Source organism: Triturus cristatus, chromosome 1_1 (genome assembly GCF_964204655.1).
Source record: "Triturus cristatus chromosome 1_1, aTriCri1.1, whole genome shotgun sequence".
Taxonomy (NCBI): Eukaryota; Metazoa; Chordata; class Amphibia; order Caudata; family Salamandridae; genus Triturus; species Triturus cristatus.
This window is the reverse complement of record NC_140579.1, coordinates 1,083,912,672-1,083,926,800: the sequence shown is the minus strand read 5'-3', so window position 1 is coordinate 1,083,926,800 and position 14,129 is coordinate 1,083,912,672. Positions and strand designations below refer to the sequence as shown.

The 14,129-nt window shown below is 48.8% G+C and overlaps 1 protein-coding gene across 1 annotated transcript in view; it reads right to left on the bottom strand.

The window, feature by feature from the left end:
• The window catches only part of LOC146871592 (metabotropic glutamate receptor 4-like), a 2,887,050-nt gene that overhangs the window by 1,735,335 nt on the left and 1,137,586 nt on the right, over window positions 1–14,129 (bottom strand). The window contains exon 7 of the mRNA XM_085647231.1: window positions 7,274–7,414. Coding sequence (XP_085503357.1) covers window positions 7,274–7,414 — 141 coding nt within the window. The remainder of the gene's footprint in view (window positions 1–7,273; window positions 7,415–14,129) is intronic.

The window sequence follows — 14,129 nt, the reverse complement described above, 5'->3', positions numbered from 1 at the left end:
TGGATTGTTGTGAGGTCGCTGGATGCTCCTGGGGCGGCTTACTGCCGTGTAATGACATCTCGTCTGGTGTCAGTTGGCGCAACGCAGAGATACAGAGAAGATCTATCCTAAAGCAACGATTGGATCCACTTATTCACAGGAGCAGGGTTAGAGCTGACCCCGCTCAAGCAATATTTCAATTTTTCACAAGCTCTCTTACCCTCGGAATGGCAAATGTCATCACAACCGTTGACAGTGGACTATTCACAGCCGAACAACTGTCACCTTAGCAACTCCTACCCGACAAGAATGAAACGACCAATGACAATTTCGAACTCTGATAATTCACACCCTAAGTACTTTCACCTCCCACTTAGATCTCCCAACTGACAACTTTCAATTCAATTCTAGCCAACTGCTACCACCTCCTTCCCTCCCCAGAATGACTCACATACGGCCATACCGAGGTGCCCCATACGGCCATACCGAGGTGCTGCCATACGGCCATACCGAGGTGCCGGGATCGGAGGTCATCGCAGACGCTGCCACACACAGGATTCTTTTTTCTTCTCACTGTTTCAGTGTCTGCATCATCACTGGAATCTGACTCTTCAGGTGTGTGCCTCGGAGCGAACAGACATTCACGGACGCTACGCTGCTCTAGGGGGAAGGCTGCTGCCTTGCTCAGCTCTGGGACTGCGAGGACCAAGGGGCCCTGCGCCAATCAGATCCGCCTCACCTGGTTGCTCTTCCCGTTGCCGCCTCCCAGCATCAATCAACTGCTCGCGGCCCCGGCTTCGCGGGTGCCGCTCGCCGGCCCTGACAGCATAAAATCCTGGTTGGGTCTTCATTCTTGTTGTGTGCCTCAGAGCGAACAGACATTCACGGACGCTACACTGCTCTAGGGGGAAGGCTGCTGCCTTGCTCAGCTCTGGGACTGCGAGGACCAAGGGGCCCTGCGCCAATCAGATCCGCCTCACCTGGTTGCTCTTCCCGTTGCCGCCTGCTTGTTAACGGCCCTCATTATTAACAGCTCATTTTAGTAACGCGCTAGCGGTACGCGCGCGGGCCGTTGACCGGGGCGAAGACCGGGCAAAGAGCGGGCCGTTTGTGGCCGTTTGAGGACGGGGCGGGCCACCCCCCTGAAAAAGGGTCTCTCCCAACGAGTTATAAACATTGTTGCTATCGTGAGTACATGTTTCACTGCTGATTGGTGGACTGCCTTATTCAGTATTTGTTGTTTATACTTAGCATATCAATAATTAATTGTGATTTAGATATTTACATTTATTGTTTCTTTTTAATCCCAGAGGTTCATTCTTTTATTCTTATTGGTTACCCCCCCTATTGCCTGTCTGCCCTGCCCTAAACATGACCTCTTTAAGGTCTGGTAGGAAGGTGGCGCGGGGTAGCTAAGGGGGTCAAGTAACAGGGACTCTCGACAATTTTATCACAAGAGCTGCACGTGTTCTCGAACACGAGATTTTATTAACTGAAAAAAGATTGTCCCTCGAATTGTCCGCTAAACGATCATCTCTCGGTAACATTATGACAGCCGTCTCGCCCGTAAACAGCCAGCCCCAACCAACCTCCAACATACTATGTAATACCCCACAAGTACCCTCAGACACACCTGCTCATTGTCCATTGGTTGTCTTGCACGAGATAATTAGCACTCCCGAGCCCAGTGGTGATTCAACTGTTGTTAGCACCAGCCTCCCACAGTCTTTATCTGACCAACTACCTACTGAAGCATTGACTCAGGCCCACAAGTCTAGGCTTATTCCGAGCAAAAGAAAACGTATGGGAGCTCCTCCCAAGGGGAAACGTGCAAAAACCTTAAAAGCGTCCATACCACTCAAATCCGCAAACATTTGTGACGCTTCCAACTTTACCATGTCTGATAGCTCCCTCTTGGAAACTGGAAGTCCGAGGTCTCTGCACCCTCCTACCCTCCAACCTAATGCTGACTCCACCTCCCCTGATTTTCTCAAGCCTGTAGAGAAGTTATTTAAATCTCTTCTCCTTCCTTTATTAGAGAGAGTTATCCGACTCTCCACCTCGCTTGAGAAGATAGAGGGTATGGTACTCACTAACACGTCTCTGTTGGAGAAGATTGCAGTGTCTCCTATTTGTCCCAAGATCCCTTCGTATCTTGATGAAGTTGACAAAATTAGGCCTGGTACCACTGCTAATGTATTTATGGCCAAAGCACCGCCCAATATCCCAGCTCTCAACGATCAGGCTGTGGAAGTACCCCGCCCTCATGTCAATATAAATGTCCCGAAAGAACCAGGTTGCACTATTAACACTGCTACCAATTCGAATAATATCTCTACCAGCAAGCCCAACTTAGAGGATGTTGACCCCTTTCAAAAATTCCCATGTATTAACCTTCCACCCGAGTCCCAACCATATACAGTTATAATGGCTGGTGTTCCTCGGCTCCTACAGGCAAAGCCCGAGTCTCATAGTGAGCTGAAGAACAAAGTCACACATTGGTTAAATGGTAACAGGCCTTTACCTGCTAGACTACGGGCTGAAATTTTGACTGTTCGCAGGGTTTGTTGGTTGGGCACTAGAGCTAAACAAGTGGAGGGTGATTGTGTGATTATAAATTTTCGTGACCCAAGGGTGGTGAGCCATATTCGCTCTTTTCCTAACATCTCGAGAGCGACAGGCATATCCACTTTGGATTTGTCATATTTCTATCCCCACAACCCCCTCGCATCAACATGTGATACGTCCACTGTTTGGGAAAGGGTTAACAGGAGCTCTCACCGACTGACAAGACCGGACTTTCATCTCCCACTGACAAATTTCTATGCCCCCCTGAATTCTCTAGATGGGGTTGATTGACAGTCACCAAACAAGAAAAATTTGGGCAATGTGCGTAAGGTCTGTCCCGGTCCAGATATCTCGGGGTTAACAGGGAGAGGTGATTTAGGGGGGCACAAGTAGGTCTGGGTACCATGTTTCCCAGTACCTTGCCCATTCTACCAACCAGCCCATCCCTCATCCCCATTGATCCCTGTCCCCCCGAGAGTGAGTGCAAGGGCCCCAATAACATTGCAACCCATCCAGCTACTATGGGCCCCGCCCCCGTTTCCCCGTGTATTACTCCATCTAGTTCTCTCCCCCTGACTTTGGTCTCGTGGAATGTTGCGGGTCTCAGTAGTAGGGTAACCTCGGAAGACTGGTCAGTCTGGGCAAATACCCATGATATCCTGGTTTTCCAGGAAACCTGGGCTGTGGATCCCATCTATTTTTCCGGGTATGTAAATTTCTCCAAGGGGGCCACTCGTTGCACCAGGGGCCGTCCGTCCGGCGGCCTCTGTATATGGGTTAAGCAAACTCTTGGGTACTCCCTTAAAGAATTGGTCATTGACAGCCTCGATTTATTGATCATCTCTTTGCAACACCACGATGAACCCGAATTTCTGATTATAAATGTCTATAATAGAGGCCTCCCAGGTGGACGTGGTACTCATACCTTCCTACAACTGGATGGGTTTTTGGACACTATTAATACAGGCACTAATGTCTTCATTGTGGGTGATCTAAATTGCTGTTTCGAACCTCTGCTCTTTGCCTCCGATTCACTTACATGGGAGGTGGACGCGATTCTAAATATCCCTCCTCTCGATCTTCCACCTATCAAGAAGTGGACCGAGTCTGTCACCCAGTGGATGGGTTTATGTATGGAGCGGGGTTTCAGGGCTGCCAATGGGCGGACCGCCTCTGATAAGGGTGGTAAGATGACTTTTTCTGATGGCCGACGTTGTAATAGCAGAATTGACTATGCCCTTGTTAAAGTGGAGTTTTGGTCCACATTATGCGATATGGTGGTTTTTGACCGCCCCGAGAGTGACCATAACCCATTGGTTTTGAGTCTCTCACTTTGTCCAGCATATAGAATCAAGCCCTCTGAAATAGTGACTGCAGAAGCGGTCTTATCTAATGATCAACGGCGAGTACGCTGGGACAAGGTTGCTGTTGATAGTGCGCTATTATCAGAGATCGGCTTCAAGGTCTCCTGTGCCTTGGACGATTTACAGTCTCTCCAGAGCGCTGAGGATGTTGTTGGTAAAGCCACACTTGTACATGACCACCTATTCTCTGACCTTAAATCTCTTTTTTCTAAACCCTGTAAGGCAAAGAAATCTATTATCTTAAAACCATCTACCTGGTACAATAAAGCATGCCGAGACTCATATAGCAAATTAAAACTTGCTATTACCATCAAAGATCCGGTTAATATCAGATTGGCTAGAAAAGATTATAACAAGGCCAAAGTTAAGGCCAAACAAGAGTGGGACAACGATCACTGGAACGACCTCCTGGCTGCCAGTAAACACCGGAACCTAACCTTGTTTTGGCACATTGTTAAGTGGGGCAATTCACAGAACAGCCAGGTCCCCACCAACCACGTACCTCCGGATGCCTGGGTGACGCACTTTGAATCCCAGTTCTCGGATCCCTCACAGGTCGAGGGGCCTGTCCTAGTAACATACAGGGACTTGTCCACCTCCTCGACCTTAATCTTCGACTGTGTTGAGGTAGAAAAGGCCTTAAGTAAGGTTCCAAGTGGTAAAGCACCGGGTATGGATTGTGTTCCCACGGACCTTTTTAAATCTGACCTTGGGAATTGGGTGCCTTATATTGTACATTTTGCTAATGCCATAGTCAGAGGGGCCGACATTCCTGATTCTTGGGGGGGGGCTGAGATTCTTCCTATTTTTAAGAAAGGAGACCGCTCCTGCCCGGGGAACTACCGCCCGATAAGTCTAATTGACTCTGTCCAGAAAATCATCGCTAGAATGATCTTGGCAAGAATCCATATCTGGATTGAGCGGGAGGACATCATCTCTCCTTTGCAAGCCGGTTTCAGACCGTGTACCAGCACCATCGACCAGGCTTTCAAGTTCCAATTGATTGTCTGGAAAACGGTTTATCTGTGTGGTGGCACACTATATGCTGCATTTGTAGATCTTCGGTCAGCATTTGACTTAGTCAATAGGACTAAACTCTGGAGTGTATTGACGGAGCAAGGGATCCCAGTTGATCTCCTGAATATCATCATTAGGCTCCATGATAATAACTTTGCACAAGTTCGTTGGGGGAAACAGGGCCAGGTTACAGATAGATTTAGGGTCAATAGGGGTGTCAGGCAGGGGTGCGTCCTTGCGCCCACTCTGTTTTTACTGTTTATTAACAGAGTTGTCCAGTATTTTTCTTCCACTTCTACGGACGCCCCAACGTTGGGCGGTATTAAAATTCCACTCCTTATGTTTGCCGATGACACCCTACTCCTTTCCCAGACTTTGTCTGGATTACAGGTGGCTCTGAATGTTTTTACCAACTTTTGCTCTGATTTTGACCTGTCTGTTAACGTGTCCAAAACCAAATATATGGTTTTCAACAAAGGGAGAGGTGTGAAGGGCCATGTCTCCATGGACAACGTCTTGCTCGAACGAACTAATGTCATGACCTATCTGGGGGTAGTATTTGAAAACAAGCTGGATTGGAGGCCGCAAATTGATGTTCTAACTCTTAAATTTGCCCAGCTTTCTGGTTGCCTAGTTAAAGAACAAAAGCAATCCCAGTCGAGAATGATAGGCCCCCCCATTAAAATCTTTAATGTTAGGATAAATTCGGCGATCCTTTACGGCGCCGAACTTTGGGGTTTTGCCGATCTCTCTCCCCTGGTTAAGGCACAACATAAATTTCTCAGAATGCTCACGGGCCTTCCTTGCTCTACCCCAGTAAAACCGCTCCTGTTGGATCTTGGCTGTCACTCTTTTGATGACATTGCTAGGTTCAAGCCATTGGCTTTCTGGAGGCGATTATGGATAGTCCCCGAGTTAGGCCTCTATGCCAAGGCATTTCTTGACGTTCGATCCATCTTTGGGGCTGGTAACATCCCTTGGTTTAGACAGACTAAACAACTCCTGGATTCCATGGGGTTGGGTAATCTCTGGACCGACCCGGCCAATAATCCCTTTCCCTCCAAGAAAGATTTTAAGGTCCTTTATTGGACAATGGTCCAGCAAAATCATCTAATCTCAGCTTCTGCAGAGTCCTTGACAGGCAGGTTCTTGGCTCATTAAAAAATTCCTCATCTTGAGGCGTACTGGGATATCATCACCAGACCTCGAGACAGGAAACTCTACCACCAATTTAGAGTAGGCACTCTTCCGACTAATTCTTTTACAAAAAAATGGAAGGGTGATTCCTGTGATTCTTGTAAAAGGTGTACTGACTGTGTTGATTCTGTTGGTCATATCTTTTTTGTCTGCCCTGCCTATGTTGCACCCCGAGCTAAATGGCTCAAACCAACATGTCGTACCCTGGGAACAAGACAAGGGTCAGAAGCACTTGAAATTTTGCGTTTTGACCCTAGTGAATTTGCTGCTATTGCTGTTGCTAAATTTTTGGCTTGGGTTTGGTACATTAGAAACAAGAGGCATTAGGTTACCGTAATTTACCTATATGATTATTTTATAGTGTGTTTTCCTGGATTTGTTATTATCATGTATTCTGTTTTATTTTTTTCTTTGTATTGTAACTGTCTTTTATGATGAAATACATCGATAATAAAGACTAATGAATGAATGACTCACAAATGTCAACTGTCACACCAAGAGCACCAGGCCATGAAACAGCTACCATCAACACCTAGTCAATACTACTGCACACTATTGCACAAACAACTGCTGTGTTAACAAATCACACCCCAAGAACACCCAACAGAAGAAGTCTACAGAGACTGCCCTGTCCAAGGCTGTGTTGACATGCGTTTGCTCTTGGTTCAAGGGCACGCCCAATTAACAGGTAAGTGATTCAGGGATCCTCTCTACCATTCATCCATTTCAAGAACTCCATTTGTTATGTGTCCAGGGCAAATCCATATACCTGTTCAATTGGATAGTAGCTAGGTTGCAGCTCTTGTATCAGACATTTGGGATTGGGTGGATAGTGCCTAATTACAAATGATCTCTGGTCTACTTTTGGTCTTGTGTAAAAGCAATTGAGAACCTGACCGTCTCATGATGCAAAGAGTTTGCTCTTTCCAACCAGATTTAGGCAGTCTCATCCACCTGCTACTTTCACAGTATGATATCGAGGAACATAACCAAATTTCTTATTGGAAAACTTTGAGTTATGGCTGTTACCGTGACTGTGGTTTGAAAGTTGAACTATGGCAATGCCTTGTACCTAGGCTGTCTGAAATATTAGCTATCTCCCAAACCCTCTATTGATGTCTCTTTGACATCTATGAGATGTCACTTACTTGTGCACTTCTTGATGTTGCTTCCTTTCTTCAGTGCATGGCGACTCAGCTTACAATGAAAGTTATCCTCCCAGAACTCTGCAAACCAGATGTTCCGCCTGTTATTGTCCAGCGTCCGGCTTGTAAAATATCGGTCAAAACCTGCCAATGACAAACATGAGAACGAGCCTAAGGGAAACTGAAACGTAAAAAATTAACTACAATGATGACGAGTGAAACAGAAGCCCTTGGTCATCTCTAAGTTATCACTGTAGAAACAATCAAATACAAATATCATTGAGGATTTACGGGGAAGCAAGAGGGCATATAACAAGAGAAACTAAATAAACATGCACAGCTAGTATATTCCAGAAATAAGAGAAAAACCTACAAGTATTCCTGAGATCTCTGTCAACGTCTCCTAACATAGCGCAGTGGGTGCAACACTTTCTGCAGAGAGGGATTGATTTGTTATATGCAGGCCAGAAGGTTGAATCCAATAGTGAATTTAAGAAATGTAGCGGACTGATTTTTATCTTTTTGTAAGCCAGTGCTGCTCTCCCAAGATATTCAAATCAGTTTCTGTCCCTCCGTTCAGGTTGTATTATGTTAAATGTGTTTTAAATATCACATTATTGGCCCTTGGAGAGAGGGGAGGTGATAGCGAATTTGACAGCAGACTATCAAAGGAGTTGGCAAAGGATCAGGTACATGTTCAGAGCAAGTTGAATGCTAGAAATCCATCAATTTAAGATGTGATGGAAGTTGATTAGTGAATCCGGACCGGGTCCTACGGCTTTATCAAGATTTGTGATTAATGCAATAAGCCAGTCATGAATGCTAAAGTATTAAAATGATTCTAAATAGGAATGTCTAAGTAGAGGAGGGGGATAATGGTATCCTGCAGGGCCCATTAAATGGGGAAGGAGGTGTTGTTTAACTTCCCTTGGACGCACTGTTCAGAGGCAGAGGCAGCTCCCGGTGGCACCAATGAAGACATCTGCCACCATGTTTACATACACATGCTGGCTAAGGGTTCAGTATTTGGGAGCCCTTGTTTCCAAGAGATGGACTACACAGAGAGACAGGTGAGCACCAAGTAAAATGTCACTGTCGTAATATCATGGTGGGTCAGGAATGGAAACTACTTACAAATGGAGGAAGCAGACATTAAATGACTCCAGAAGTTACATTAAGCCTGGGAATGGCTAGCGGACAGTCACACAGGCCCTGTGGGTAGCTGCCACTTCTCCTACAGTCACTGTGTGCCAGGAATAGTTTGGTTCAAAAGGCATGTGTGGGAAACAGGCAGAATCAGAGCCAAGCCGGTTACCGGCATGATGAAATGGATCCACTTCGTTCTGATAGGCGCAGCTTGGACAGATGAACATGCTGTGATTGGTAAAATGAGATATAATATTTTTCCTGTGAGCCATATGGCAATATCTATTGCCTTTTTTGTAGTTACGATGGCGAGTCGCATCCCTTTCGCTCTGATTGGCCATAGTAGGATGGAACCCTCCTGCTAAGTGTCATTGTAGAGTAGACACTGCTCCGCTTCACGTCTATGGCGCAATGATATAGAGTCCCAATGATTGGCACAATGGGATATGCTCCTCTCCCTGTGATTGGCTAAATGGGATACCCTCCTCTCCCTGTGATTGGCACAAAAGGGATATGTCCCTCTCCCTGTGATTGACACACTAAAATGGATCACTATGCCTGCGTATGCTACAGAGTACAAGCTTCCTCCGCACAGCAATACCACCGCATTACAGAGGGACAGTTATAAACAGTGCACACAGCGATGACAGAAAGAAGAATCATTAACATCTCTAATCTGACAGGGCACGAGGGATGGGCTGTCACCAGCCAGACATAAGCGCTCTGCAGAGAAGACCTACGCTCGCAAAGAAGCTGGAAACAAGAGACACTGGTGGCAGCGCCATGGGGAGACGTTCTGGAGATATGTCAAGGCTGCCCGGGGGGCCACGCAGTGGCCCCTCATCAGGGCGGCCGCCTTAGTGCCACAGGAAAGCACTGGAGTCGGCCTCCTAGTCTCCCTGGGCTGGGACCAGGGGGACTTCCGGCTGGCCACTTCCGGTAGTGGGAGGGGGGACAAGGGTACATATACTGTCCCCCCCCACTGGGTAGCCTCTTGTCCGCTGCCCGTCTCGCCTTTAGGACGTGCGACTCCCTCACTGCCATCTCGACTTTCCTCGTCTCCTCACGCGTTTTCTGGTGAGTGACTGCAGAGCCTGCGCAATTCTCCGGTAGTGCTGCATGGCTGGGCAGCCTAGCGTGGGCTGGCTGACTGCCGGGGGTAGCGGGCTTCTGCCTGAGATATGGAGCGGGGGGTCTGGGAGGGCACTGCGTGTGCGAGTGGACTTCTCGGATGGGCAGCGCTGGGGGCTGCATGCAGGGCGGCGCGCCCGGCTTCGACCAACGCGCGCTGTCCTGCCTCACGGGAGAGGATGTGGTTGGTCGGCTAGACCTCCGACTTGGTGCTGGAAACCAGGGTTCGAGCCTCGGGGTCCCGTCCACAGCTTGTGATTCGGGGCTAACCACTTAATCTCCCGGTCCCTGAATATGTCCAAATACGGTGCTCATGCAAAGCGCTCCAATACCTCCGGGTCGAGTCGCGCTATTTAAAAGATGCAAAAATTAATATATATTGTTTCCAGGTTAAGATCCTCCCGACGCCTATAGTCACGGGCCTTTGGGCGGAAGCGGCTGTTGCCTCCCATGCAAGAGTCACTGTGGCCTAATGGTTAAGGTCTGAGACTCTTACACTCAAGGTTATAGGTTCAATTCCCAGTGACTCTGTTCAGTTAGATATCCTTTACCTTTGGGCACCCCATGGCTGTTGTCTCTCCCAGTGGCGAGATGCGGCCTAGCGGAGAGCCACTCCTGCATCGTTGTTCAGAATTTTAGAATTTTCTGCGGTGGGGACCCGGCGCGAACCCTGTGTGCTGCTCTGCTACGAATGGACACCATGTTTACAGAGTGCATTCCCAGCACGTTTCGTGTGTTATAGTAGCTCTCTCATCGTGAAGCCCCTTGTCAGCGCCTCACCTGCGATCGCTGATTTCTCGCTATCAACCTCAGTCTCTGCGTCGGCCTGGCTCCATAGTGCCGAAGCAGGCCACGCGTGGTTCTGCCTGCCCGATATCCCAGGGCCACTCACGGCAGCAGAAGGAGCAGGGGGTCCCGCTACAGTGTTATGCTGCCGCCGATCACTTAGGCAGGTAGTAGAGGGTCCGAGCCACCGCTGAGGGAATCGCGGCAGGCAGCAGTCCCTTCAACTCGCATGTAGGCAGGTTATTGCAGCCAGGGAAGGGAGCCACCGACGGAGGCCCAGGGCTACCCGCCCGACTCCATTGTATACCGGAAGCCCGAATTTTGGTGCAGATTTACATAGCGTGAACGCTTTAAGAGGGAACAGTGTTCCCCCACCGGGCCAGGCAAGTTGACGTGCCCTCAAGGGTCCCTCCTTATTAACCTTGCTGGGGGTCGGGCCCCACGAGACACGCATGGGCGGCACGGGTATTTCCTTAGGGAGGGCTCTGGCTCAGTGATCCGCGGCAGGCGCCTCGGGGTCGCGCATAAATTATTTGATTCAGGTGGGAGAGGATGTGGTCCGGCGGCCAGAGCTTTAGAGTTCGAGCCCCGAGGTCACGTCCACATCCTGCGATTCCGGCGTGCAATTCCTTCATCTCCCCGCACCTGAATTTGTTAGGTAAACAAGGTACCATGTTAAGCGCTCCAATTCTTCGTGTCGTGTTCGCGCCATATCAAATACGCAGCATAAATCAACCGCACATTCATTTTGTCTATTCTTTTATTCTCCTGTGCCTGGATGCGCTATGCTTAATGGTGCCCTGCCAGGCGCTCCGATACCTCCGGGTTGCCTGCGCGACCGTTTGTTTGCCCACTATAGTGCTGGAAACCAGGGTTAGGGCCTCGCAGTCGAGTCCACATCCTGATATTCTGGTGGGCAATTTTTAATGAATCGCCTCTCACCTGAATGTGGAATGTAAATAAGGTGCTATGTCTGCGCTCCTATACCTACAGGTCGTGTTCGCGCCACATAAAATATGCAACAAAAATGAGTGGCACATTCATTCATTTTCGCCTAATATCTTATTTCCGGCGCCTGAATGTGCGATATTCAAGGGTGCTCTGCCAGGCGCTCCAACACCTTCGGGTTGTCTGCGCGACATTGTGATTGGCACACTTTAGTGCTGCAAAACAGTTGTTTTATCTTGTGGCAAAGTGGATAGTTCGGGATGTTTACAGAGCAGGGAAGCAAGCGTCCTGTTACAAATCATGTAACCCTCCCGACACGACCGGGAGTGCTGCCCAGTGCCTTGCAGGGTTGGTGCTGGTCTTTGGTGGTTGGGCGCTGAAGCTACTGCGGCCCTCCTCCCTGTGGTTGGACGCGCCGCGAAACTGCATTGTGGATCAGGGCGGGTTACACGGGTTTAAAATCACAGGGCACCCTGGGTCCCGTTGTTCCACACAGTGCAGATCACTCTGGGGCGGCGCTGACACAGGGGGCGCAATGGCACTGGCTTTGTTGTCTCCTGATGCTGCAATTAAAGCCTGAACAGTCCGGCACACATTGTGTGCTCCATCATTGGATACATCGCGACGGAGCACTAGGGCATCCCTGCACGGAGGTGTAGGCGCTGGTCAAGGGAGGGGCTAGTAGCATAGCGCGTATGGAGCTGGTTCTACTCGAATGCGCTGGGGGAACCTGCCCTGAGCTAAGGGTACTGCTGAGGAAAGGGCCTCGTACCTAGCCTACCCAGTGTGCCGGGCACAGAGGGGGGTGTGCCCCCCCCCCTCTCCAGCTTCCTGTTGCCTGGTAACTCGGGTGCTGGATGTACTAGGTAGCTGCCTGGTTTGTATCCTACCCCCCTTGGGGTGAGAGTCCAGAGAGGGGCTGAATTAGTTTTTTGGCGGCGGGCACAGGGCGGAAAGCGGGAGCTGTGCCACAGGACCCTTCGTATTCCACATGGCTGTTCCAAGGGGGAAACGGTTACAATTATCAAGAGCTTGCAGCTGCGACTCTCTTGCTTGTATTGCACGGCGGCCTTTGCATGGAGCTTCTTATCTCAGTGAAGGGTGCTAAAGTGCATTTCGGGTGGGCAGTGCCACAAAACTTTGGGAATGCACAGTTGGTAGTGTTGTTTTTGTTGGTTACCTTTAGGAAGTTGCCATGGGAAGAAAGATTACGTCCTTGGAATGGCATCGAGATGGGCATTCCGCACCCCTTGATGTTGAAATTAGGTATTCGTCCAGAATGGAAATGCGAACTTAATGGATGCTCTCTAAGCTTTATGAGATGCAGGCAAGGCGACCCCTTGTTGGTACCTTAAACATCTGAATTGTGCAGTTTAAAGTTTAGGAGGACACAGCTCCCTCATTTACATTCCGCCTGAATTCCCCTGCTCAGCAGGCTGGTGGGGGCGATTATGGAGGGAGCCAGAGGAAAGGTATTAGGGGTAGTTATTTGTACCTCATGGTCGGGCCCCAGGAACAGTTTGACCCAGTGGTGCATTGCAGAGGAGCACAGGCATCTCGGGGGAGCCCATCTGACTTGGCTGATAGGAGGAATCACACATTTTTCAGGCCGCAGGGGACCATTCATTCACCTGGCACGGTCCTGAGGCCAGTTTATGGGGCATTGATAGCCTCAAATGCTGTTAGAATTTTTCCCCTGCAATTTTGTGCTTTAGGCAGCCAAGGTGGGTCCACGGGACCAGCGCATCTGCAGCCCCGACTCGTGGGTTTGCCGGGCCTCAGTAGGGGAGGTCGAGTGATTGTATTTCGTGCCGCAGCGGGGGAATGGATCTGGTGTTGGGGCCTTGGTTGCAATGTTTTGTTCCATTGGCAACTGAGGCTGAGTGGCCTTGGCTTGTTCTTATTTGGTGGTTTTGGGCTCTGGGTGGAGCTCAAGAGCCATGGGTGGGGGCGGCTAGCTCTCGGTTGGCTATGCAACTGAGCTATAATGGTGACTTATCTCACCTCATGCAAATAGAAGCACTGATTAGCCAATAGATGGCCTTGTTGTAGTTAGTGCTCCTTTTGTAGTAAATATAGGGATGCAATGACATGTGCTCAGTATGTCATGTAACTGGAGCTCATGTTTAACGTTTCAACACCTTTACGATCACATACATTTACATTTGTATAATTGAGAGGTAATTCTCAATGCGTGTTAGATTAACGCTATGAATGGTGATCAGTTAGGCTTTTCAGTGATCGGGACATCTAGTAAATGCGCGGTGTGCTGGTGGCCGGTCTGAATACCATAGTCTTTGCCTGAGCAAGCTGGGTAGCCCTGCAGATCAGTTTTAACTCTTAAGCAATCCTTGAAGCTTGCGTAGGGCTCCCTCGGCTCTGTTGGTGTCTTTTATATTAGCCGGGTCCTCCTGGGAGTTTTCACCGCTGTGTCCGGGATCAGGTGGAAGGTGTACACATCGCCTTCAGCACCTATGCTAAGCAAAGTTTTAAGCTTAAGTGTTCAGGGTGATTTTTAAGTTCCTGGGACCTTCAGAAGGGCTCCATAGGGTAGCATGACCCAGCGGCAAGGAGCAGCTAGGGTAGTTCACGTGTGCATTATCGATAGGCTTTCCAGTTTTCACTTTCTATTTTTGGTAAATTCTGGTGGGGTTTTTTCAGTGTTTTCAAGTGATTTCAATACCTTAAAAAACAGTGGTTATCAGTGGTTACAGATTTTCGCACCATTAAAAGCAACAGAAACAATGTATTCCGGTGTTTGTGGAATGTTTTGTTTTTCTTATTGCTTGCTTTATGCACTGATAGTGCATGGTATATAGGCAGTGTACGTTTAGTGTATATGAGGTAC